Here is a 27772-nt window from a genome sequence, read left to right as displayed (position 1 = left end):
TAAAGTCCAACAGGTTTATTTGATAGCACAAGCCAACGTGAGACTTCTTACTGTGACTTCATACGTCCAGATGAAAATGCATAAATATTGCTTAGGGACAGGATGATCGCTTGTTGTCCTTAGACTCTGGAATCTTGAGCTCAATGCTAGATTAGTTTGCGTAGATAACCATTTATTTTCTTTCTGTTATATCTGCAAACATGAAATGTTGCAACACAGAAATAGACCATTCATTAATTAGAATCATAGAATACCTACAGTGCAGAAGGAGGCTATTTGGTCCATCGAGTCTGCACCAACCACAATCCCACCCAGGCCATATATCCTTAACCCCACCTATTTACCCTGCTATTCTCCCTGACACAGAGGGACAATTTAGCCTAGCCAATCAACCTAACTCGCACATCTTTGGAGTGGGGGAGGAAACCAGAGCACCTGGAGGGAACCTACGCAAACACTGGGAGAATGGTCAAACTCCACACAGACTGTGACCCAAGGCCAGAATCGAATCCAAGTTCTTGGATTGTGAGGCAGCAATGCTAACCATTGTACCACCATGTCACCCCATTCTTTGCCAACATTTTCCTTCATCCAAAGCAAGTGGTCTTATTACATTCACTTGTTTACCCAATACTCTTTTAATATCGACTTTTTTTCAAACTATCTAATTGTCTCTTTGAACAATTTGTGAGCAAGATTTCCAAAATTCCTACCCATGGCAATGTACCTCATCCACCCTGACCACTTAAGAAAACTGGGGGTTGTGCATTCTTAACTTTCCCAATGCTCACTCATGGCAGTGATGATAAACCACCTTTGTGAGCAGCTGTAGTCCTTATGGTGTAGACACACCCATGGTACCATTAAGAGTTCCAGGAATTTGACCCAGCGATGATGAAAGAACAGCGATATATTTGTGAGTCAGGATAATGATGTATTACATGTGTGGACAAAAAATTTACTCAATGGACTCTTCTTCAGGAAGAGTTCCTAATTTCACGTTCGCTTTAAGAATTTTCTTCAAACTTCATTTAATTTTTTTGCAATCATCTTGACATGTGTCTTCTTGTTATTCCCTCACCAGTCAATGAATACAATTTATTTACCTTTATAACCCTTCATAATCTTGAAAATATCTAGGGATACCTGTCAACAATTTATTTGAGTGCCTGTGAAACTTACTCGCTAAACTAAACGTGGTAGTGAATTTCATTGACCCACTGATAATGAAGAAATAGCAAGTTGTGCTTAATTTAGGATTATGTGTGACTTGGAAGGGAATTGGAGGTGATGGTTGCTTTTATTTTCTTAGTGGTGGGGTCGCAGGGCAAGGGAATGCTATTGAAGTAACCTTGCTGAACAGCTGCGGTGCATCTATAAATCATTTAGATTGCAGCTATAGTATGCTGAGGATAGAATATATGGATAGTGAGTTCAGTGACAGGGCAGCTATCAAATCTTCCTGCCTCGATGGTATTGATATTGTTCAGTGTTATTGTGACTGCACCCATCCGGGAGAGTGTCGAGTATTCTATCACACTCCTGATTCGTCTCTTTGAGATGCTGGATAGCATGTGAGGAAATGAAATGAGTTACCCAGGAAACACTTCCCAGTCTCTATAGTGGTCTTATAGCCACAGTGTTAATATGGTCTGGTCTGGTTCTACTTCTTAAAATTATAATATCCAGGATGTTGTTGCTGGGGTGCAGCAAATGATGCTATTGAAGGTCAAGACAAAGTTGCTGAGCTTTTTCTGAAGTCATTACCTGGCACCGATACGGTGTGAATATTATGTTTCACTTGTCAGCCCAAGGCTGAATGTCATCCAGGTCCTCTTGAAGGATAGCATATTCGCGTTGTTAATGCAGTTGAATGCTGCTGCCTCATTAAATAACAACCCCACTCTTGACTTTATAATAGAGAGATGGTCATTAGTAAAAGCCTGAAGATAGTTAAGTTAACTTTCCTGACAAACCCCTCCAGTAATCTTTTGGGACATGACAACTATTCTGTGACATCATGGCCTTGTTCCTGGAAGCAGCATTCAAGGTTTTACATTTGTGTTTCCAACATTCCATTGATTTTGTTGACTTCTGCTCTATTATAGTTGGTCATGTTTATTATAGAGTCGACCTGAGCTCCAAGATCTCGTTTCCCTTCAGTCTTACCTATTCTAACATTACCTATGGAGTATGTGTTGCTAGATTTTCCACTCAATGTGTCCTTACACTTGTATGGGGGTTTTTTTAGTGCCTGTGATAGGTGTATTTAGAATGTGAGGGATATAGTTTCTTGCCCTTGAGCAATTGTCCCAGTTTAAATAATTTCAGCAGCAAGCTGCCATAAATTTAAAAATAAGAAAGGTTATTTATTATCTCACACTTTCCCTGGAGATTTAAGCATACAATGTCTCACTTACTTGGCTCACTCACACAAAGATTAAACACTGATAAGGAACAGCAAAAATTACAATTTACGATTGTCTCCATCTTTTTTTTGTGGCAGGCTTGTAATTTCTTGGATGAGTTGACACTTTGGTTGAAGTGAAAATCTTATAAAGCAGGCACTTTTGGAAAGCTGCAAAACCTCTGCAGAATTTCCAGAACAAAGAACAATGAAAATTACAGCACAGAAACAGGCCTTTTGGCCCTCCAAGCCTGCACTGACCATACTGCCTGACTGAACTAAGACCCCTTATCCTTCTGGGGACCGTATCCCTTATTCCCATCCTATTTATGTATTTGTCCAGACACCCCTTAAAAGTCACTATCGTATCTGCTTCCACTACTTCCCCCGGCAGCAAGTTCCAGGCACCACTACTATCTGTGTAAAAAAAAACTTGCCTCATGGATCTCCTTTAATCTTGCCCCTCGCACTTTAAACCACTGCCCTCTAGTAATTACTCTTCCACCCTGGGAAAAAGCTACTGATTATCCACTCAATCCATGACCTTTATAATCTTGTAGACTTCTATCAGGTCGCCCGTCAACCTCTGTCGTTCCAGTGAAAACAAACCAAGTTTCTCCAACCTCTCCTCCATACCAGGCAACATCCTGATACATCTTTTCTGTACCCTCCCCAAAGCCTCCACAGCCTTCTGCCAGTTTGGTGACCACAATTGAATACTATATTCCAAATGCGGCCTAAGGTTGTATAAAGCTGCAACATGACTTACCAATTTTTAAACTCAATGCCCTCACTGATGAAGACAAGCATGCCGTATGCCTTCTTGACTATCTTCTCCACTTGCATTGCTGCTTTCAATGACCTGTGTATCTGTACCCCCAGATCCCTCTGCCTATCAATACTCTTAACAGGTCTGCCATTTACTATGTAGTACCCTATAGGAATATAGAGGATGGTTCTCCAGTAAACTTTCAATTGGAACAGGTTAGGGAGAGTTTTTCTCACTTTCAAGGTATTTTAACAATTTTAGTTGTTAATTTTAACAATTTAATTTCCTTATTTCTGTATTGAATAAATTGCTACCAAATTTCGTTAAAACACACATTGTGACCAGATATGTTATTTGTTATAGAATAGCATCTTACCAAGTGGCTTTAACAAAAAAATTAATATTCAAAAAATTTTTTTACTGTTCACTTCTTATAAACTTGGATGAACTGTGTTACAAAACTTTGCTTTGTTTAATATACCAAACTGACGTCTCTTGCATCAAAGCACATTAAAATTCCTATTAAATCTACTCTTGGCCGAGTATTATAAATTCTGCGCCAGTGTTTGCAGATGTTATTTCAAGGTTTTTGATTTAAAGTTGTTGCTAGTTTACATGATCCCTCACTTCCTTCCCACTATGAGGGGTGGCATGGTGGCACAGTGGTTAGCACTGCTGACACACAGTGCCAGGGGCCGGGTTCAATTCCCGGCTTTGTTCACCGTCTGTGTAGAGTTTGCACGTTGTCTGTGTCTGCGTGGGTTACCTCCCGGTGCTCCGGTTTCCTCCCACAGATCGAAAGACATGCTGGCTAGGTGCATTAGCCATGCTAAATTCTCCCTCAATGTACTCGTACAGATGTTGGAGTGTGGCAACTAGGGGATTTTCACAGTAACCTCATTGGCCAGGCCCTATAGACTTACATTCATACTGCAATGTAAAATATCTCAGCTGCATATGTGTGGCTCTTTCCCAGCTGGTTGATGCACCAGGGGCCTGAGGTTTGTCGGGTCTTGGGGATGCTGAAAACAAAGATTACTCTTGGTTTAATTACATGGATTTTTAATCAATTTGAATCTTTTTCTATGGCACACTTGTGGGGCTCACACCAGTATGTTGTAGCATATTCAAACCACTGGCCTAAACCATTCAGGGGCAGCCCCAAAACGCTTGCTGAGACATGCCTCAAGAATTCACAGTAGTCATGCAACATGACTCCCATGAGGGCACAGTCCTTGCTGCCAGCCCTTGGGCAAGCACGTCAGGAAGAAGGGTGATAGTATCCTGGATGCCTTTCCAGACTGGTTGTCTGAGAGTGATTAATCAGACTCCTTTCCCCTAAAACCACCCCCATGTCACCATTGCTCCATAAATTCCCATCTTTCATCCTTTTGCTGTGGACCATCGTGTACTCTTGACCAAACTTCTGAAAGTCACACATATAAACCATTCCATAACGACTTTTTCCAACAGACTGAAGTATTCACCCTAGTATCTTGTAGGTTCCTTTGCCTGTCCATAATGCTTCTATACAGTACTACCCTGCGGCATGTCTAGTGGAAGGCTTACATTGGGATTTACTGCAGATGGCCTTTGCAGGACTGCTCTCAAAAGGCCTTGGCCTGCTTTTCCACTGCAGAACCTTGCCATTGGTGGCAGTTGTGTGGACTGTCTAGCTGATGGGCAGCAGCATAGCCACTGGCAGAGCACAAATGAACATACAGCAGCTTTGGCTACTACAGAGCCTTCAACAATCCTACTATTAGCACAGGTTGCCGAACTGCTCAGTTACAGAAAGCCACTTTCAGAACTGGTAAGAGCTTTAGCCTGTAAGACTCCAAGCTGGGCTTGAATGGCAACAAGCAACAATCTAATGATCTCAGTGTGAGCTTTCATTTCAGCACAGATGTGTTCTGTCTGCACCACAATGGAAACTGAGACATCAGTCACTGGATACTGCAATCACAGCTGGGTTTGCAAATGTTGCCATGTTAGGATAAATGGGTTCCAAACTCTGCATGAAGGCCAGTTTGGAGTCAGATGCTTCCAAACTCCTTGATAGTGACAACAGGCTTTGTGGCAAGCATGCCAAAGTACCCAGCATCTCTGCGTACATGACTGTGTGCTGTCTCCTGAATGCCACCCCCATCAAAGTCCGTTGTGGCAAAACTCGCCTGTGGCCTCACTCTCTGGGATGTTGGTACATGTGCTTTTCTTGATCCTGGTCTGATTTTAGCCCACTTACGTCTGATGACGCATCACATATTGAGTTCACCTCTATACTATCCTGGAAGTAGGCACATTACGAATAACTGAATTGATGTTTACAAATGTTAGATCAATGATGGTGCTTCATTATCAGATATGTGCTCTTGCTTATGCTCTATAGTGTTATGAGTAACTGGCTGGCCAGGTGATTGATCTTAAAATCGTTGAATCCCTACAGTGCAGAAGGAGACTATTCAGCCCATCAAGCTGCATCGACAATCTCTCCCAGGACCTAACCCAATGTCTTTACCCTGTAAATACCTCCGACACTAACAGGCAATTTAGAATAGCCAATCAACCTAACCTTCACACCTCTGGAATGTGGGAGGAAACCAGAGCACCCAGTGGAAACACACATAGACACAGGAAGAATGTGCAAATTCCAAACAGTCACCTGATGCTGGAATTGAAGCTGTGTTCTGGCACTGTGAGGCAGCAGTGCTAACCACTATGCTGTCACCCATCTTGGGCCCAAGTACAGCAAGGAAGGGTTGAGGTGAGGAAACGAGGGGTTGAGCAGAAAGCAAGATCCATGATAATGCCATTTTCAGCTTGTACTTCATGCTAGGTCAAATGCATACAGGATGAGGTTGAAGTGAGATTTGAAAAGATGCATTAAAGTAGGAACACACCAGCATCCTAGATGTTTTTGGCAACATTGATTGCAGCAGTCTTGCTCATGCTGACTAAGTAAGACACAGAAATGTCTCCTGCAAGGGGCTCAAGGAGATAGAGGCAGGCTTGTCCTTTGTTAATTCTCAACACTGCCTCCTTATCACCTGTGAACTTGGCCTGCGAGATGGAAAGCAAGGCCTGAATAAATGTCTGAAAAGTATGTGAAAGTTGTCAGATGTGTGGGTGGGAAGGCATCAAACAGTGGAGAATGAGGGTGACGTGAAGGGTGTGAAGGTGAGGCTCAACAGGCTTGTTGGGAGGAATGCAATGAGCGGTGCAGCTTGGTGATGTAGTTTGCTGCCTGATGGTGCAGCTTGGTGGAGCTTGCATCTTGGTGGTGGTGGTGCTGCTGCTGCTGCTTGGCGGAGCGTGCATCTTGCTAGTGTAGTTTGCTGCCATGTGAAAAGTTTTGAATATGTCCTTGTGAAAAATATTCGGGGGGCGGGAGGGGGCCGGATAGTCACGTGAGTGGCGGCGACCAATAGCCGTGCGGGCTGCTGGGCGGCTGGAGGCAGGGAAGCAGCGGCCGGGCAGTGGGGGGGTCGGAGCCGGAGTTGAGTCGGCCCGCGCTGGAAATGCCCAATAAAAACAAGAAAGACAAGGTGAGTGAGGGTGGCCGCTTACCGCAGGAGTGGACGGAGCGAAGTCAGGTGGATGTTGTGTGTTTCTTCGGGCAGTTCCGTGGAGAGGGCTGGGGGAGAGGGCTGGGGGAGAGGGCTGGATCCCCACCGGGGGCTGCCCGTGTGTCTCCCCGGCCCGGAGGGAGGGAATGGCCGGTATCCCATCCGACTGTGCCAGCGATCGCCTCAGAGTCTCTGGGCGGGAGGGGGCCGGCGGGCGGCTATCCCGGGCCGGGGCTAACTGTTCACTCACTCTCCGGCCCCCTCTCCTATTCCTCAACTCCGGCCCTGATGGTTTCTCTCTCTCTCTCGGTTCTAGGAACCTCCGAAAACGGGCAAAAGTGGCAAAGGCGGCACGAAGGACGGGCAGGAAAATGCCGAAGTGGAGGTAAAGATTTGAAGGAGGGAGTTTGGAGGCGGCTCTCGCGCCCTCGGAGCGGTTTAACTGGAGAGAGTTTGGGAGTAAGAGCTGGGCTCCTCCCCGGGGGGCGGTGGGCTCCCGCTCAACTCCCGCAGAGCAATATTTGGGTACCGCCTTGACCTGCTGAAGGATTTCCCTTTTACCTTAATCCCATTTAGATGTCTCTTCACTTTTATATATGAACGAAATGCCAATGATCGTTTCTGGAAGGGTAGTTTAATTTATGATCATGTAGAATCCAGTGCACAGAATTAAATATTAGGGAGACTGGAGCTATTGTTTTTGGTCGACTCTCAAAATTCTGTTCGAAATAGTACATGTCAATAAGACCAACACTTCCACTCCCCCCCTCCCTCCCTCTCCCATTCTGCCTCTCGGACCACCACTGGCCTCCTGCCCCCATTGCTGGACTCCTGGCTTCCTGTTTCCACACCCACACCCCCCCCCCCCCAACAACTAATCCCTGGACTCACATTGGCCTCCTGCCCCTCCCCCGTGCCCGGACTCCTGCCGGCCTTCTGCCCCTCTGGCCCTGCCGCTGGACCCTCGTTGTTCCTTGGCTTCATCACGCTGTTCCAAATACGGGAATGCTCTTTCAATTAACTGATGGAGTAGTAAGTTCCACATACTTAGTATATAGGGATTCCTTTTTCATCTGAAGCAGTCATGTAGTGCCATTGGTACTGACTTTTTCTCCAGGATTTACTACTTTAGATAATGCAAATACCATACAGGCTTCCTACTGTATAGCAGCTCAGCCCATCTCAAGCCAAGGATTAGTGCGATCAAAATAGTATGTCAACCTTGTGTCAGTGCGATAAAGTCATGTCTTATTGCCCATCCCAAATGACAATTGTGAGTTGCTGTCGTGAATACAGTTGAGGAGCTTGCTAGGCCACTTCAGAGGCCGTTTAAGAATCAACCATATTGATGTGGGTTTGGAATCATGTTCCAGAACAGAAAAGGATAATTCCTTTCCCTAAAGGAGGTTAGTGCATCAGATGTTTTTTATTACAACAGTCCAGTTTAAGTCCTCCAAGGGGAAGGGAAGTCCTGTCTCTTGATCATTAATTTGGACCTTTAGATTATTCTTAAAGTAAGATAACCATCTTGCTACCAACCCTGTCATGAGCTAAACTAGTATCAAACATAAAAGCATTTTGGCACACTTGTGATTTCAGTGCTCCAAGTCATATGTCCTGTCAGCCATTTAATCACAATGCCTTATCAAATCAGGTGTCAGGGAGTGTGGGGGGCATTTGTTCATGTGCATGCTCCAAAACATAGGTTGCATTCATACTGCAAACTGAAGTCAGCATGAGGTGGTTTTGACGCCAGTTACAGTGCAAGATCTACCTCGAAGCTGAGCTGATGTCAGACAAGTGTGGTGAGCCATTCCACCTGAGGGTATTTTCCTCCCAATTCACTCCGGTGGCAATGTGGACCGCACAAGTTTAAATCAATAGAAAAATAGATTCTGCTGTACTTCACCATTTCTCCACCTCCCTACCAGTACTAAATTACACTGCTTATCTAATATCCAATACTAGATAAGCAGAAATTTCCTCCAATTAAATATTAGGAAGACTGAAGCTATTGTTTTTGGTTGACACTTAAAATTTTGTTTCCTACCTACTGACTCATTGCTCTCTGGCAACTGGGATTAACATAGTAAGAAGTCTGACAACTCTCCATCCACCTGATGAAGAGGGAAACCTCAAACTTGTGAGTTTACTATCAAATAAATCAGTTGGACTTAAACCTGGTGTTGTCAGACTTCTTACTGTGTTTACCCTAGTCAAACGCCAGCATCTCCACATCATAACTGGGATTAAGCCAGTTTGTTCACAACTTTGGTGTCACATTTGACCCTGAGATGAGTTGCTGACTGCGCTCACACCATCATTATCTCGACCTATTCTAGTCTCTGTAACTTCAACCCTGCTTCTAGTCATCTGCTGAAATGCTCAGGCTGATGTATCATTGCCTCTAGTCTTGATTGTTCCAATGTGCCCCAGCTGACCTCCCATTTTCTACCATGAATAACCTTGAGGTTAATTCTGCTGCTGGTCCTAACTTGCAGTAAAGTCCCATTCACCCCTGTGTCCATTGACCTAGATGGTGCCTGATGAAGCAATAAATTGATTTTAAAGTTCTCATCCTCGTTTTTAAATTCCTGCATGGCCTTTCCTCTTCCTATTTCTGCATTCTGTTCCAATCACACTGGAACATTTAAAGTTGCGGTTGCTTAAAAGGCAAGCATTAGTGAGCACGGATGTTCCACGCTCTTGCTGCTCAAGCCTTCAGATACTTTGATCCTAAGGGAGTCTAGGAACAGAGCAGAAAATTGGGGATGGTTTAGATCAGCCGTGATCTTGGTGAACTGCGGTGCAGACTTGACGAACTATATGGCCTACTTGTGCCCTAACACGGTTACGTTTTTTTCATGGGTACTAAGTGCACCTGTTATTCTTCCTTCGTTTCTTTGCGTATCTATGGTCCTAGAAATTAGTCCTCCAGTTTGTGTAGAGTCCGCTCTCCATCTCAACTGTTGTCATATCCCTCTCGACTTCTACTGTTGTGTAATTCCACCGGTAGTGAACACTAAAGAAAGATGTATTTTATCCCAGCCGTTTCAGTGTGCTATTTTGTGAATTTATCTTGCTTGCAATATTGTAGCCCAAACTCTGTATTCTCTTCTGTTACTTGTCTAAGGATAGAATACTTTATTTAATCTCTGAAATTCCAACACAAGAGCGAGATGATGACCATCTGCAATGAGAGGGAGTCTAACCACTTTCTTTGACAGTCAATGGAGTTAGCATCGCTAAGTTCCCCAGCAACACATGGGCGCTGTGGTAGCATAGTGGTTAGCACTGCTGCCTTACAGCACCAGGGACCCAGGTTCAATTCTGGCCTCGGGTTGCTATCCGTGAGAGTTTGCACTTTTTCTCCCCATGTTTGTGTGGGTTTCCTCCCATAGTCACAAAGATGTGCGGTTTAGGTTGATTGGCCATGCTAAATTGACCCTAGTGTTGGGATTAGCAGGATAAATGAAGGTTATGGGAATAGGGACTGGATGGGATGTGGTTAGTACAAACTTGATGGGCCAAATGGTCTCCTGTACTGTAGAGATTCTATGAGCATCAACATCAGTACATTTGACCAGAAATGTATCTGGATCAGCCACGTAAATACAGTGGCAACAAGAGCAAGACAGTTATTGGTTATGCTGCAGTGAACTCCTGACTCCCCATGCAGGCAATTAAATGTATGCTTTTTTGGCAGCACAGTGGTAAGCGCTGCTGCCTCACAGTGCAAGTGGTACGTGTTCAATTTCAACTTTGGGTGACAGTCTGCATGGGTTTCCTCCCATAGTCCAAAACTGTGCAGATTAGGTGGATTGACCATGTTACGTTGCCCCTTGGTGTTCCAAGATGTTTAGGTTAGGAGGATTAGTGGGGTAAATACCTGGGATTACGGGAAAGAGCCTGTGTGAAATGGTATGTTGGAGAATCTGTCCCCTAATTGTTTGCAGTAATTAGCTGTTGTGGCTTTACAATGTAAAAGTAGTTAACCCCCACCAGTTAACACTTTGAACATATGGTGACATTTATGCGGATAAGCAAATCTGAGCAAACATAGGAGAAAGAAATTTCTATTCACTCTGAAATGCTTGATGAAGGCCTGATTTAAAAGAAGTACCCTAACTTTAAAACTGGGAGAAATTAGAGGCAGCTGTAATTGACAACAGTTAAAATGTATTTATCGTCACTGGTTTCTCAAACTTTAAATTATCTTTGTTGAAATCGATAATAAAACGTTGCAAAGATGGAAAGAATCTGACATGAATGATGGGAGGCTAATCTCCCAGAATTCCATATGAAAGCTTTTCTGGGCAGCTAACAATGCTTTGCATAGGGAATCACACAGCAACTTGTACCAAGTATATTTGGGAATGTGAGCATGAACATATCTCGAACAAGAAGTTTAGTACTTCTGCAGCTTCTCATCCATTTCACATATGGTAATACAGTAGAGGTTTAGAATTTATTTTTGGTTTTAATGAACAGTCGGCAGACTGGCATCAAAATTTAACTAGCACGTGGTCCCAGGACTTTCCTCTGAAAGCAGACAGCAGTCTGAAACTTAATAAAACTGGGCTTCATGTAGCAGTTTTAGCAGGCACCAGTCTCAACCTAGTCTATGTGAAATGTTGGCTTCTGATTAAATGTTCCTGGCTGAGGAAATTGAAGAATTTTTGAGTGATTTTGGCGGTAAAATCGAAGTAAAGGTTTCCCCAAATATCAAAGACCCATTGTAGGTGCCATTTTTGATTTATTTCCCCCTTTTTAAATTGCTGCTTGTTAAAAGCCAATGTGAAATCCAAACAGGCAAAATATTCTTCCCAGAAAGGTACAGAGCACTAAATATTAAACCCATTTTTGAGGCTAAGAACCTTTTTAAAGGCAATCTATTCAATATATTTCCCCCAAAACATTGGGGGTCCAGGGGCTAATGCAGACCTTGCAGGGACAAAAAGTAAGCTCTGCAAAGAGCTACAAAGGTCAACAAAAAATCATTTAACAGATTTGAGAGATCAGCATAGTTTTCATTTCTGGATGCTGTAATTTGTTCTAAGATTGATAAGTTAGTTTTTAATGAGGTAAGTGTTGATCTGCAACTTAACTATTCCTCATGGTATCAAGGGATAGAAATTCTTGGTTTTGAAATGGTACATTGAAACTACACATTTAATCGTGTGGATTTTATCCTTAATTTCTAATGTCAGCCATGTTAGCTAGGATGTAATTGAATGAGGACTGTTTGCTTCTTCACAAGAAGAGCAAAGTTTGAAGTAGGCCTAGGAAAAGTATAAGTCAACAACAGGGTCAGTTGTTGTCTTGATCAAAGGTGATGATGCTATTTTCAAGAAGGGAAAAATGTAAATGCCCTAATTTAATCCTGAAATGTTATTCTCATTTGACATTTTTTTGGTGGTTGTCAGCTGCATTAAATTAGGAACTTTTAAATGCTTGTTCCATTTTAGCTTTCCAAAATGCTCACTTGATAGCTTTTTCTTTGTTGAATTTGATTTATTATTGTCACATGCATTAGTATACAGTAAAAAGTATTGTTTGCGTGCTTTACAGACAAAGAATACCATACACAGAGAAGAAACGGAGCGTGCAGAATGTAGTGTTACAGTCGTAGGTAGGGTACAGAGAAAGGTCAACTTTATGCGAGGTAAATCCATTCAAAAGTCTGATGGTAGCAGGGAAGAAGCTGTTCTTGAGTTGGTACGTGTCCTCAGACTTTTGTATCTCTTTCCCTATGCAAGAAGGTGGAAGAGAGTATGCCTGGGATGCGTGGGGTCCTTAGTTATGCTGGCTGCTTTTCTGAGGCAACGCGAAGTGTTGACAGTGTCAGTGGATGGGAGGCTGGTTTGAATGATGGGCTGGGCTTTGTTCATGACGCTTTGTAGTTTCTTATTGTCTTGGACAAAGCAGGAGCCATACCAAGCTGTGATACAACCAGAAAGAATGCTTTCTGTGGTGCATATGTAAAAATTAGAGTCATGGTGGACATGCCCAATTTCCTTAGCCTTCTGAGAGCTTTCATATCTACAGCATCGGCATGGAGGGATCAGGACCGGTTGTTGGTGATCTAAACACCTAAAAACATGAAGCTCTTGACCATTTCTTCTTCCCCATTGATGTAGACAGGGGCATGTCATAAAATCCCCACGGCTGAAGGAGGCCAATTGATCTATTGTGTCTACACTGACAATCCCACCCAGGCCCTACCCCCATATTGCACACATTTACCCTGCTAATCCCTCTAACCTATACATCCTGGGACACCAAGGGGCAGTTTAGCATGGCCAATATGCCTAACCTGTACATCTTTGGATTGTGGGAGGAAAATGGATTACTCAGAGGAAACCGGTGCGCACACAGGGAGAACGTCCATTATGGAATGTCCTCCATTATACATCCTGAAGTTGATGACTGTCTCCTTTGTGTTGACATTGTGGGAGAGATTATTGTCATGTTGTCATAGAGAATCAGTTCACCAGATTCTCTATCTCTTTTCTGTATTCCGTCTCGTCGTTGTTTGAGATCTGACCACCACGGTGATGTCATCAGCAAACTTGAAAATTGAGTTGGAGGGGGAATTTGGCCACACAGTAATAGGCGTATAAGGGGTTGAGGAAATAGCCTTGTGGGGCACCGGTGCTGAGGATGACTGTGGAGGAGGTCTTGTCACCTTTCCTTTGCAGTCTGTGGGTTAGGGAGTTCAGGATCCAGTCGCAGAGAGAGGAGTTGAGTCCCAGGCCATGGACTTTGAAGATGAGTTTTGTAGTAATAATGGTGTTGAAGGCTAAGCTGTATTTGATAAAAAATGGAGTCTGACATAGATGTCTTTGTTATCTAAGTGTTCCAGAGTTGAATACAGGGCCAGGGAGATGGTGCCTGCTGTGAACCAGTTGCGGCAGAAGGTGAACTGTAATGGATCCAGGCAATCTGGGAGGCCGGAATTGATTCATGCCTTGACTAACCTTTCAAAGCACTTCATAACGATAGATGTCAGAACTGTGGTAGTCATTAAGGCATGCTGCCTGGCTTTTTGGTACTGGGATGATGGCCATTGCCTTGAAGTAGGTAGGGACCTCAGATTATTGTAAAGAAAGGTTGAAGATGTCTGCGAATACTCCCACCAGCTGATCCGTGCAGGATCTGAGTGCTTGTCTGGGTATCCCATCTGGGCCAGTCACTTTCCACGACCTTCGAGAAGGCTGCTCTGACATCTGCAATGGTGACCTTGGATACAGGTTTGTCTGAGGCTCCCAGAGGGTGGAGGGCGTGCTGTAGCTGACCTCTTGCTCTAAATGGATATAGAATGCATTGAGCTCATGAGGAGGGGTGCAGTGGTGCCGGCGATTTTACATGCCTTCATTTTGTAACCTGTTATGTCTTGCCGACATTGCCATTGTCAGCGGGGGTCCGTGTGGCTAGCCTGGGACTCTAGTTTGGTCCGGTACTGTGTTTTGGCCTCTTTGATGGATCTCCTTAGATAGTATTTTGCTTTCTTGTTTGGTCCGGGTTGCCTGACTTGCACGTCTCAGACTTGGACTTCAGCAAGAGTGGATATCCCTGTTCATCCATGGTTTCCAGTTTGGAAACACGTGGGTTTGTTTCTTTGGCACACAGTCACACAGTAAAATCAGAAATTCATCTTTCATTCAACCATCACAAACAGCACTAAACTCCCTAACTAAAAAGAGAACATTCAGCTCTTGGATTGCAATGGTTCAAGGAGGCAGCTCATCATGATTGTCATGCCCAGAAGACATGAAGGAAAGTATGTGTCTGCACATTTTGGCTACTTTATTTTTTATAATGGACAAAGGCTCTCAACTAGTTTCTAATCTTCATAACAAGATCCATATAGTTTATCACTAAAGAGACTGAAGAAGTGGATGACCCTATATTTTCAGCCTTCTGAAGGAATACACCATTGGACTTTATTTCAGACAAGCCTACAATCTAATAATTCTTATTGTGTCTTTGCCCAGTGCAGCCTCCTTTCCCTTATCCCTCTTTTATCTTATGAATTTACTGAGGGCTATGTATGGAACACTTCCCATGTGTGTGCACGCGTGTGTTTATTAAACCAATCTTTTGATTTTTACCCTTAGTTTTCTATTAAGAGGATTGGATTACTCCAAAAAATATCTTTTCTGTTTATGGACAGATACTTTAAATTAAAACCACTTTCTGTCCATAACACACTATTCTTGGGCAATTAAGTATAGGCAGTAAATATGCAGGCCTTGCCAGTATGCGCATGCTCTATTATAAATTATATACTTTTGGATTTGTAATTTTTAAATTATAATTACTATTTTAATAATTTTTAAATTTAATTATAAGAACTTCAGTAAACTTTTCTTTTGTTCTTTCATGGGATGTGGATGTCACTGGCAAGGCCAACATTTATTGCCCTAGTTTCCTTTGAACTGAGTGGCTTGCTAGGCCATTTCAGAGGGCAGTCGAGCGTCAACAACATTGCCGTGGCTCTGAAGTCACATGTAGGCCAGACTGGGTAAGGAGGACAGATTTCCTTCCCTTAGGGACATTATATGAGCCAGATGGGGTTTTCCAACAATTGACAATGGTTTCATGATCATATCATTAATTACAGATTTTTAAAAATTGAATTCAAATTCCAGTATTTGCCATGACGGGATCCGAACCTGGGTTCCCCCAGAAGATTAGTTGAGTTGCTGGCTTACTAGTCTGGAGATAGTATCACTAGGCCACCGGCCTTCCTCAGAGGGTGCCTTCTGGCCTACATAGGACTCTTACCAGGTAAGGATGGTAGATTTCCTTCTCTAAAGGACACTAGTGAACCAGATGATTTCATGATCATCATTAGACTTCTTAAATCCACATTTTTATTGAATTGCCATGGTGGGATTTGAACCTGGGTCACCAGGGCATTACTATAGGTCTCTCGATTAGTAGTGCAGTGACAATACCACTATGCCACCACCTCCCCAAGTGGTAGATATACTTGAGGTGCTTGGCAAGAATACTGTAAAGAATACCTTCAAAATAAGCAGTGTTGTTACAGTTTCAACATCTTTACAGAATTTTTAGTTTTCACCTTGACCAAGGTGATCAAGCTCACTTTCATCTTGATTCCAGTGCTATCCGGAAACTGGAAAACCACACAGTTTGACGCTGATTGTTGTCCCAACAGTATTTGGTGAAAACAAAACCTTTGTTCTTTGTTTTGATGGATGGGCAAAGGGTGGTGCAATGGTTAGGGGCAGCACAGTGGTTAGCACTGCTACCTCATAGCGCCAGCAACCTGGGTTTAATTTCAACCTCTGGTCACTGTCTGTGTGGATTTTGCACATTCTCCCTGTGTCTGAGTGGGTTTCCTCCCACAGTCCAAAGATGTTCAAGTTAGGTTGATCAGCCATACTAAATTGACCGTAGTGTCAGGGGGATTAGCAGTGTAAATATGTGGGGTTATGGGAAAAGGACCTGGGTGGGATTGTGATTGGTGCAGACTTGATGGGCTGAATGGCTTCCTTCTGTACAGTAGGGATTCCATTAACCTAGGAGAAACTTCTCCTCTAATAAGAAAGAAGGACTTGCATTTATATAGCAGATTTCCTTATTATAGAACTTCTCAAAAGCTTTACAACGTTTGAAGTGTAGGCCCTTGTCATGTAGGAAACGCAGCAGCCAATTTGGACACAACAAGCTCCCACAAACAGCAATATAATGTTGCTCAAATAACCTGTTAATTGAGGGATAACTATTGTTAGGACACTGGAGATAATTGCCCTAATCTTTAAAATAGTGATGTTCAAGTAATAGACAGGATCTTGTGAACCTTAATTCTTGTCTGAACAGTGGGATTATTTTCAGATTGGGAACTTGACTAATTTTTACCCACATGGTTGCTCTTTCCCAGAGCAATGTATTATCACCCTTCCTCCTGTACCCTGACCAATTAGGGAAGGCAGATAGGATTACATGCTCAAACAAGCAATGAAGGGTTAATCTTTATTTAAAGGGACCACCAATGTCAGCAATGACTAGCATATACAATCGAGTTTGAAGGCGCACCTGACAGGGGTGAAACCATGATCAAGCAGAGAACAAGGCTAGTCCTTTGCACTGGGGGTGTGCTGGCACCTGCAATCATGGTTTGCCTAACCTAGGATAGAGTAAAAGATCAGGATAGTCAAAAGAGGTAAAACCGAGGCTTTACCTGATGCAATTTTTTAAAGCCATCTTGGCCTTTTGGCTAAGGTGAAGTGTTAAATCAAGCCTGGGAGGGGTGAAGTTCCCCATCCTGTCAGCTTGGATCTTGTTTGTCCTTCTTATGGAGACTATGATCGAGCTCAGTTTGAATGGGCTTTTTTTAGAAGTAAAGTACCAAAAAGGTACCTGAAAAAGAAAGACCTGCATGGATGGAAAGGCTTCCCCCAGACTTTCTCTAGAGGAGGTGATTGCAGTAAGGGAACAAAGAAGTCTTTTTCCCTCAGAATGGCAGAAAGAGGCCATCGAAGCTGTTCCAAATGGTGGTGGTTGTAAATCGCAAAGGCTGTTGTCTTCCTCTAGACAGATTACTTTTCACGTATATACCACTGTCTTTTTGGCCCTGCAGCATGAAACCTTTTTGTCATTTAGTCTCTCCTGCCCTCCACTTTGTCACAGATCTTCCCTTTTGTTTTCTTCTCTCCCCCATCCTTACTTAAAACCTATTACATTTCTAACTTTTCCCATCTCTAATAAAAGGTCCTTTCCATCTCCTGAAATTTCTGGCCGGTTTTATAAGTTAGTGCTAGGCAATGTTTGACATTATTGATAATATACTTGAGTCAAGCCTGGTACGAAGTTGGAATAATTCCATGAGCTGTCCTGCTTTTGAAAAGCATTTCTCAAAATAATACTGATGGCAACTTTTCGAACAAGTAGATTGGCCTTCTGGCTAAGATCAAGTGTAGTATCGACATGCTGTGCTTGGTTTAAGTTATTAGGTTACATTTCAGCTTCGTTTGAAGCAATTTTTAAAAGCGGCATCTCCATCTTTTGGCTAAGATGCAAATGAGATCAAACCTTGGAGCTATGCCTACTCCAATCAGCTTGGATCATGTAGATCAAGCACAAGACAGGAGGTGAGAGCCCTGTCTTGTCAGCTTGGATCAGGAATGTCTCAAATTGTTGAGATTCTGAATTGGACTTGATTGAATTGGACTTGATTGAATTGGAATAAAAACAACGAAAAAAGTCACAGACCTGAAATATTAACTTTGTTTCTTTCCATCAATGTTGCTGGACCTGTTGAGTGTATCTTCTGTTTTCTGTTTTTATTTTTAAGAATCTTAACTGTTACCAAAATTGTTAGAGTATATGGAGGAGAGCATTCAGCTTGTTGTATCTGCACTGGCTCTCCAAATTCACCTACTGCTATTCTCCTGCCTTCTTCCTGTAACCCTGCACATTCTTCCTTTTCAGATAATCTAATTTCCTCTTGAATAAGTGAGTGAATCTGCGTCCACCACACTCTCGTATTTCAGATTTTATCTACTCGCTGTGTGGAAAAAATGTCCCCTCATATCTTCGTTTCATTTGCCAATTATAAATCTGTGCCTTCATGTTCTTGATTGAGAGCTTCAAGTTTCTAGGTGTCTAGATCAGCAATGACCAGTCCCAGTCCCTCCGTGCTGTTGCTATCATTAAGAAAACACACCAGTGCCTCTACTTTCTCGGCGGCTAAGGAACTTTGGCACGACTCTCATCTATTTTTACAGATGCACCACAGAAGGCATCCTTTTACAAAACCAGCCACCCAACCATTGTCTCTGTCTACACTTCTGCCTCGGAAAAGCAGCCAGAGTAATCAAGGAGCCACACAGTCCTGGGCATACTCTCTTATGCCTTCTTCCATCGGGAAAAAGATACAGAAGTCTGAACGTGTACCAACTGACTCGAGAACAACTTTTTCCCTGCTGTCATCTGACCTTTGAATGGACCTCCCAAATATTAAGCTGATCTTTCTTTACACTCTGTCTGTAACTGCAACATGTTTTGCGTCTTTTCTTTTCCTTCTCCCCTATGTACTCTACAAATGGTATGTTTTGCCTGTATACCTTGCAAGAAACAACACTTCACTATATCCCAGTACATGTGACAATAATAAATGAGATCAAATCATTCCACTAATGGGATTTTTTTTAATCTACTTTGTCCCAATTCCTCATGATTTTGAGTGCCTCTATGAAATCTCCTGTAACATTTGCTTCAAAAAAAGTAGTCCCAACTTCTCCAATCAGTCTGTGTAACTGAACTTCCTCATCCCTGGAACAATTCTCATGAATCTCTTTTGCATCTCTAAGACTATGGTGATTGGGATGAGATCTGCAAGAGTGTTTCACATTTAGCAATTTTAAGTGGCTGTTGGGAAGATTTTGGTTGAGAACAGGTTTTGTTACAACAGATAATTTGCACGTTCCAGACTGGAAACTGGTGCAGTTCCTCCGAATCAGGGAGAAAATGCAACGCAAGCTAACAAGAATCAGAAAGATAGCGATCAGTTTTCAAAGCAATGGATATTACTTGTGTCTCCTTTTTGTTAAGATTCAGCACTTTCATCAAAGAATCATCCAGTCAACAAGGGTGTAGAAGTAATTAGATAGCTCTTTGAAAGAGTAAAAACTGGCCTCTTGAGCTGTTGCACCAACAAGGATCCTTTTTTCTGGTAAGTTATATTGATTTGTGATCTTCTAAGAACATCTTAGTCATGTTCTCTCCCTCCAAAATGTTTCCCTCAGTTTTCACTTGATACGGTATAGATATAATCATTCCACAGTATTGGCACACTGGGGTAACAACACCTCAATGCCAACATTTGTTTATTTAAGGGTCTGTAAGTTATTTTTGCCCCACCACCGTCTGCCTCATGCTTGCTGCTGCTTTCCCCAAAAAGGACAGTAGAGATGCAGTGGTAGACTTCTAAGGCGATAACTCTCAGTAAATATGTATTCCAGTGGTAGAAAAAGACGTTTTGGGAAGGATGCATCATCCATGCCTAAATACGGAAGTTAAGGATAATAAATTGGAAAAAAATACAACAAATCTGCAAAGATTAATATGAGGCAAGAAGAATCTGCAAAAAAAAAAGACATTTTTAAAAAAAAGAAAATAAGAGAGCTGGCTGTGTAATCTGATTCACACAAAGTTAGGGTGAGAAGCGGATTAGTTTGGAGCCAGATTTTCCAGTTTCCTACAATTCACTGATCCTCGGATCCAGTGGGAACCTGGCATGAATCACTACCGGTCTTCGCAAATGAAGACCAATCATGATGGCCACACTGGGAGGCTCAGAGACCATTTGAAGCTGCAGGTGGTCAGGAACATGGCTTGGCAGTGCTGGGTTGGCTTTGCCTCCTCGCTGTACCAGGCTGAGGTGGGGTGGGGGGATGGGAGAACAAGCAAAGAGTGCCCCCATCTGAGGAGCTGGTCTTGCTATGTCTTTATGTTGTCACTACAAAATAATTTCTAAGTTTGGAAGAATTCAGTGAAAATCTCCCCAGGTTGAATTGCAAATTCACACCATCGCACCGGTAATCTCACCAGTTTTCTCACTGGGGGAACAGCACTTAGAAATGTTTTGGGAGAATTGTGCCCAGTGTTTCTATAGGCAAAGAGTAAGTGAGGCTAGTGTTGGCCGTCTAGATGTATAACATCTGGGAAAGTAGAAATGTCAAACAAGGAAACATGGGGGCGTTGAACAAGTATTTTGCCTGTCTTCACTGCATAGTACTTAAAAAAAAAACTTCCCAAAGATACTTAAATTCAGGTAAAAGAGAGGCAGGAACTCAACAATCACCATCACTAGGGGAAGGATGCTGGGAAAACTATTAGACCTAAAGGCTGACAAATCCCCTAAAGTCATAAAATCCCTACAGTGCAGGAGGAAACCATTGGCCCATCAAGTCTGCACCACTGACAATCCCACCCACAACCAATCCCCATAACTGCAAATATTTACCCTGCTAATCCTCCTGAGGGCAATTCAGCATTGCCAATCAACCTAACCTGTATATCTTTGGACTGTGGGAGAAAACCAGAGCACCCAGAGGAAATCCATGCAGACACGGGGAGAACATGCAAACTCCACACACAGTCACTTGACACCAGAATTGAATCCGGGTCCCTAGCATCCGCAAGGCAGCAGATAGCCCACATCCTAGAGGTTTGAAATATGTAGCTGCAGAAACAGTAGATGCATTAATTATAATCTTCCAACATTCCTTAGATTCCAGAAGGGTATCTGCCGATTAGAAAATAGCAAGTGTGACACCTTTTTGTCAAGAAAGGATACAGAAAGCCGGAAACTATAGGTCAATTAGTCTAACCATTGTCACAGCGAAATTGCTAGAATCCAAACTAGCAGGATATTTAGCGAATCGTGATGGGATCAAGTAGAGTCAACATGGTTTTGTGAAAGGGAAACCATATTTAATTATTTAATAAGCAAGGTGGATAAAAGGGAACCTATAAATGTCGTTTACTTGGATTTCTCAAAGGCATTTGATAAGGTACTACATCAAAGATTGCTACATTGGATAAGGGCACATAAGTGTAGGGTTTCCTCCCACAGTCCAAAGTTGCATGGGTTATGTGGATTGGCTATGCTAAATTGCCCTGTAGTGTCTAGAGATTTGTAGGTTAGGGGCCTGGGTAAGATGCTCTTATGGAAAATTGGTTTAGACTCAATGGGCTGAATGGCTTCTTTCTGGATTGTAGGAATTCTGTGATGGCACAGGTTCAAAAATGCTAAATGACCTTCTCCAGTTTCTGGGTCCTATGCTCCCTGACCCCTCAAACTGTGTTTTTCAATTCACAAAAATCACAGTTAGTCTGAAGGGAATGGTCTGCAAGTCAGTAGTTGAATGTTAGCATGAAAAGGTATCTTTTTGTAATGTATTTTTGTTTGGGTTATCATCCAAATTTGTTGACATTATTGATACCTTGGAACTGTATTACTGCAAATGTGTTCAGGTTGAGTGGAATTTTGTTTTTTTTTTAAGATTCCAAAACTTTCTTTTGTATCTTGCAATGAAGTGGATGTAATTGTGAAATATATTTCAGTTGTGGGGAATGAAAAATGAACTTGTATGTAATAGCTTGCATGCACTACACTTCATTCCCCGATCATTGGTTCCTTTCCTCTTGCCCTCATTCCTCCTCCAATCGTAGGCTCCATCTCTGGAGGAGCAGGAGAGTTGGAAGAGCTGAAGTGGCAAGGATGGGAGAGACAATCTGCGATTGAAGGAAGAAGCTCCTCACAGATTCTAGCTGGGATTTGCAGCTGGTGTTGGGCACAGGTGAAAATAACTACACTAGTGGAAATGCCAATGTGTGAGATTAGGGGAGGGAATGTTGTTACCTTTATCAGCAGGGAATGGGGGGAGGTTCCACTTATCTGTGGTGGTGGCAGTGGATAGTGGGGGGGGGGAGAGTGTCCCCCTTATCTGTGGGGTTGTTGTTCCCCTTTTCCATGGTGGGAAAGGGGGAGCATATTATTTTCTGTGCAGATCAGGCATCCTTTTAAAAAAAAACGTTGCTCCATCCTCTCTCGAGCTGGTGTAGTCAACCTGATCAGGCCCTGTCCTGGCAGTGATGTTGTAAGCCATGCCTTCATATTTTCTGTGCAGGGTGCTATAGAACCTAGAGAGAAAATGCTGCTGAGCAAACATCGGTTTTTCTTGCCAGCATTCTGAGCCCAGAGAGTGCACAATTCTGCCCTCTGTCTCTCCCATGCATGCTTCTCCTCCATTTAAACTCTGCATTATGTTCCCTCTCTCCCCCCCCCCCCCCCCCCCCATCCCCCCCCATCAACTATGTATTTTGAACAGATTTCCATATGTCTATCAACTCTTATGGTTTTGTGTTAGTGGAAGTGGTGCTTGAAAGCATAATTCCAGTTTTCATGACTGTTACTTTTGTTTAAGTATCTGTTATCTATCTATAACTTATGATTTCTGTTTCTCTGTTTATATTGATTCAAATGCTTTAACAAATACAATGCTGCTGTGAGAGGAGTGCTCCAGTTTTGAAAGATTTCTCTTGTTCAGTCAAGAGACATTCCTGCCCGACCCCAGCTTTCTTTCGTGTTCATATTTGGACAACCCATTGGATGCCCAATTATCTGAAGAACTAGACCAATTTAAACAAAATAACTTTTATATAATTTTTGTTCATTGCCTTTGTCAGGGTTGGTTGGACGACTGAAAATTCTTCCCTGGCATGAAACTATTGAACAACGAAATCTCAGATTGCTAAGATTTTCTAAAATAATGGGTATCACTATAACCAGATGGAGCTCTGTAGTTATGAGTCCTGGGACTATAACTTAATCAACTAGATACTTGAAATTGTGGCAGTGTTAGAGGCTTCTTAAGGATGTGGGAAGCACATTTGTAAAACAACTGGATCCTGAAACTTTGGTCTTAAGAGTTCCAATGCTCAAATGAGAGAATTGATGTCTTGTTTTTCTAAAGCTTCAGAATTTTCCTTGTGATCAGTTGCTGTACTTGTGAATGGACAATGCAACCACAGTGTGGTACATCAAATGGAACGAATATTTCTGGTTGAATGTTTCCTTTGTTTCCACATTCTCATGAGGAAGATAAATATAACATTTGCTGGAAGGTATGGGCCTTTGCTTTGCCACAACCTATTGACATATCAGAAGGAATCTTACCATTTAAGTGCCAAAGGAGCATGAAAACAAGAGAGAATCAAGCCCATTTCTTGGGTGAGTTCGCAGATACTTATGCCACTTGGAGAGAAAAAAGTGAGGCAAAGTGTGATTCTTAGGAAGAGTGGATGGAGTCAGTTCTTGCTGGGAAACTGGCTGGTAAAGTTTATTTTAGTCACAAGTAAGGCTGACATTAACACTGCAATGAAGTTACTGTGAAATTCCCCTAGTCGCCACATTCCAGCACCTGTTCGGGTCAGTGCACCTAACCAGTACATCTTTCAGACAGTGGAGAAAGCTGGAGCACTCGGAGGAAACCCAGGCAGACACAGGGAGAACATGCAAACTCCACACAGACAGTGACCCAAGCTGGGAGTTGAATCCAGGTCCCTGGCACTGTAAGGCAACAGTCTAACCACTGCCACTGCGCCACCCATTGACTGTTCAAGGGCATCGTTGCACATGTGCTAAATTCCCAGAGCACTAACTGTTTACAAATTAATGTACTGGTAGATACCTGATTGCAGAATGCACCCCCCCCCCCCCCCCCAACCTTCCCTAAGGTCCTTGCCCTTGGTGCCAGGCTGGCACTGCTCAAGGGGCATTGCCTCATGCCCCTGACAATCTGGCATGGCCTTAGGTCCCAATGGAAGGCCATCATGCCTAATCCCTGTTGGTGGGGGATCATAGTAATCCTCACTGTGAGGACCTCCACCAGTGAGGCCATTAAGCCAAGTGAACCATCCTGGACTCACTAATATTTAAATATTATAATCAGCCTTGCGACAGCTTCATAGTGCTGGTAGCATCATGAGAGGCAGGAAACCAGGCGTAAAGCCAGTTTTTCACCTCACTCACTACGTTGATCAACAGGTGGAACGAGCTGGTAAGATCATTCCCCAAAATCTTTGAAACAGAAAGAATGTTTAATTGGGTGAAATATTGATAAGCTGCTGATACCCTGGGACATACTACCGCAAGTGTGTTCAAGTTTTGGAATTTTGCTTTTAAAGATTTCAAAACTTTCTTTTGCATCCTGCCATGATGTTTCTTTGTTTCCTCGTTACTCTATGTGCAGCTCAGCATTATACTGTTTTGAATTTTCCAGCCTCAGATGCTTCTTGATGGTATTTCACAAGTTCTTGAAGGTGGTTCACAAGTCCTTGAAGGTGGCAGTACAGGTGGAGAAGGTGGTGAAGAAGGCATATGGTATGCTTGCCTTTATAGGAAGGGGTATAGAGTATAAAAGCTGGCGTCTAAAGTTGCAGTTGTATAGAACGTTGGTTAGACCACATTTGGAGTACTGCATCCAGTTCTGGTTGCAGTACTACCAGAAGGACATGGAGGCCTTGGAGAGAGTGCAGAGGAGGTTTACCAGGATGCTGCCTGGTATGGAAGATCTTAGCTGTGAGGAGAGATTGGGCAAATTGGGGTCTTTCTCCCTGGAAAGATGGAGAATGAGAGGAGACCTAATAGAGGTGTATAAGATTATGAAGGGTATAGATAGAGTGAATAGTGGGAAGCTTTTTCCCAGGTTGGATGCGAAAATCACGAGGGGTCACAGGCTTAAGGTGAGAGGGGCGAGGTATAATTCAGATGTTAGAAGGAGGTTTTTCACGCAGGATTGTGGGGGCCTGGAATGCACTGCCAAGTAGAGTGGTGGAGGCAGGCACGCTAGAGTTGTTTAAGGCTTACCTCGATAGGCACGTGAGCAGACTAGAGATGGAGGGATACAAAAGAATGTTCTAGTTAAGGATCAAGAGCCTCAGAGCGTTCCTGGGAATCAGTAGATTCCTATGGGCCGTCCAGCATATTTTATGGCTCACCTGTCTCTTGTGTTGGAGCTACTGGGGATCTTCCATGAATGTCTGCATAGGCTGTTGTATGTTTATTGATGTCTCTTTTTTACATCCACAGGCGATTCGGTCCGCCTTGTTGGCCAACAAGGGGCATACACGCAGTGAGTCATGCAAGGGCTGCTCTTGGATGTTGCTTCGAGAGTTGCCTAGTGCTTCACGTCGTTAGTGTACACTTAAACTGGACCATTGACAGGCAACACAACAGCTCAGTGACTATCACTATTTGCTGTGCAGTTACAGGGATCCAGGTCGGATCTCCGGCTTAGGTCGGTGTCTGTGGGAGTTTGCACATTCTCCCCATGCTTGCATGGGTTTTCTCCAGGTGCTCTGGTTTCCTCCCACACCCAAAAAATGTGCTTTTAGGCTGATTGGTGTTAATAAATTGTCCCTAAATTGGATCTCCCTTAATCTGGTGCACATATAATTCTCTAAATTTGTACCCCTTTATTGTGGAGTCCCTGAGATGTAGACACAATTGTAGGTAGAAGAAGGATTGGAATGAGGCACTCAGTGTTAAAATGAGTGGTGTGGGCTTGTAGAGCCGAAGAGCCTGTTTCCTGTGATGTTTTGTTCTTTGTTCTATTCTGGAGACAGAAAGATGCTAATTGTCTTTTCCAGTGCAGTCACCTGATGGTCTTATAGTTATTCAGCAAGTGTGAAGACCTAAGATCACAAATCTGTAGGGCTGAAAAACAATATTTTCCAATACATTAGACATCCTTTATTGATGAATAAAGTGATCCTCCTCTATCTTTTCTCCAAGTTACGTGTATTTAAAAAAAAATACAGATTTAGGCACATGGTTCGTATACCAACATTTTAGCTTCAGGATTATCTTTGATCATTTAAACTTTACGCTGTGGCCACAGAACCTGCCTGTTGTAAATATACTGCTGTTTATGTTTACATTTGACTTTTTTTATAGAACATTGTAGAATAGCATTATTAATAAAAACTCCAAAAACCTTCAATGTGATGTTGCGAGCAATGAATTCCAACACTATGATACACAAGTCTTCTTGGATAGGGGAGAATATCCAGCCTCTGGCCTATTCTTGTAGCCACAATATTTATGTGGCCGGCCTAGTTAGGTTTCTGCTCAGTGGTGACCCCCAGGATATTGATAACGGATTCGGCAATTGTAATGCTTTTGGGTGGGAAGAGGAGTTGGTTAGGTTCTCTTGTTGGAAATGTGCATTCATCTGTGAACATCCCTACTCTTGAATTTATTTCAGAAAGAAGGTCATTGATGAAAAAGCTGAGCATGCTTGGGTCTAGGTGTGAGGAAAACAATTGTAGTTTTAAAGGATTTATATTTATATTGGTAAACAGAAAAAAAATACAGTTAAGTTAGAAGTGGGTTTAATTTAATGTTTTTGTGCCTGGAAATGTAAAACCTATAGTTAGATTCATGTTAAACGAATATGGTGGTTGGTTAAGGTCCAACTGTATGTCTATTGTGCTTGTAGAGGGCTTTCTCATGATGTGTAAATAAACTAAACTGGTTGCTTAGCAACAGGGGACCACTCCACTTTCCAGAGGGAAAGGATATTTTTCTTCTTAGTTTCAGCTGAATTTGTTGGTGACAGGACACCAGGGAGTGAACATCTCTCAACACTGCCAAAAGAAAGATTGGACAGGACAGGAGCTGCAAAGAAGTTGGCTCCCTAAAGCACCAGTTACTGTCCAGAAAATCAGAGAATTGGGACAAAGTCTTAAGCTGACTAAAGTTAAGAGAACAGAGACCAAGATATTGCTCAGAAGAATTTGAGGAAGACTAAACAAAGTGTTCTGAATGAAAGGGTGCAATTCTCTCAAAAAAAACTAACTATTGTTCCCAGCAGTGAAATTCCCACAAGGAGGGTCGGTGTGATTCAGTTCACAATTCAATCTCACGTAGAAATTTTTTGGAGCCTGGAGAGGTTCTCACTAAATTCTCCCATGCTTAGAAATTTTTTTGGAGCTGGGACCTAAAGGTGCTGGCAAGACTGGCTCTGAGAGACAGGAGCAATCTCAAAGTTAAGTTGAAGGCCCCATCTTGGAAACACCCCAAGCCTTGACCCTGGAAAGTCCATGTGCATGCGCGCACACATGCATCATCACTCCGTGCGCGCGCCAAAAACTGCCTTTTCTCCATTTGTGGAGACCAATGTTAATTTGTGCCAGGTTATTGCTATCCCCAAGGCTCAGTGAATTGCAGGAGCCAAGAGAATTTGGCTCTAAACTGACCCTGCATACTTTACTGATTATTTAAATGTGCTAATCTGGTTCATGCACTTGCTGGATATGAACCAGATTATGTCAGGGTGCGGGGGCTGGGAGAATCCCCAGCACTAAATGCGCCATGGACCCTGCCAGTCATTCCCTGATTCCTATTGACTTCAATTCTACTCCACTCCTTGATGTCATGTAGTGAATACTGGCTTTTGATATCAAGGGCATCACTCTTACCCTTGG

The 27772-nt window shown here is 42.9% G+C and overlaps 1 protein-coding gene across 2 annotated transcripts in view; it reads left to right on the top strand.

Annotated features, from left to right (window-relative positions):
- The first annotated feature begins 6635 nt into the window (after positions 1-6635).
- The window catches only part of ppp2r5ca (protein phosphatase 2, regulatory subunit B', gamma a), a 141953-nt gene continuing 120816 nt past the window's right edge, over positions 6636-27772 (top strand). For both annotated transcript variants that reach the window (XM_080202503.1, XM_080202502.1), the window contains exons 1-2: positions 6636-6721; positions 7059-7127. In XM_080202503.1, the coding sequence (XP_080058629.1) occupies positions 6695-6721; positions 7059-7127 (96 nt within the window). In that variant the 5' untranslated portion in view covers positions 6636-6694. The remainder of the gene's footprint in view (positions 6722-7058; positions 7128-27772) is intronic.

This window comes from Carcharhinus amblyrhynchos, chromosome 14 (genome assembly GCF_965287045.1).
Source record: "Carcharhinus amblyrhynchos chromosome 14, sCarAmb.v2.hapA, whole genome shotgun sequence".
Lineage (NCBI taxonomy): Eukaryota > Metazoa > Chordata > Chondrichthyes > Carcharhiniformes > Carcharhinidae > Carcharhinus > Carcharhinus amblyrhynchos.
The sequence above is the reverse complement of the archived record's forward strand: the minus strand, read 5'-3'. Positions and strand labels throughout refer to the sequence as shown.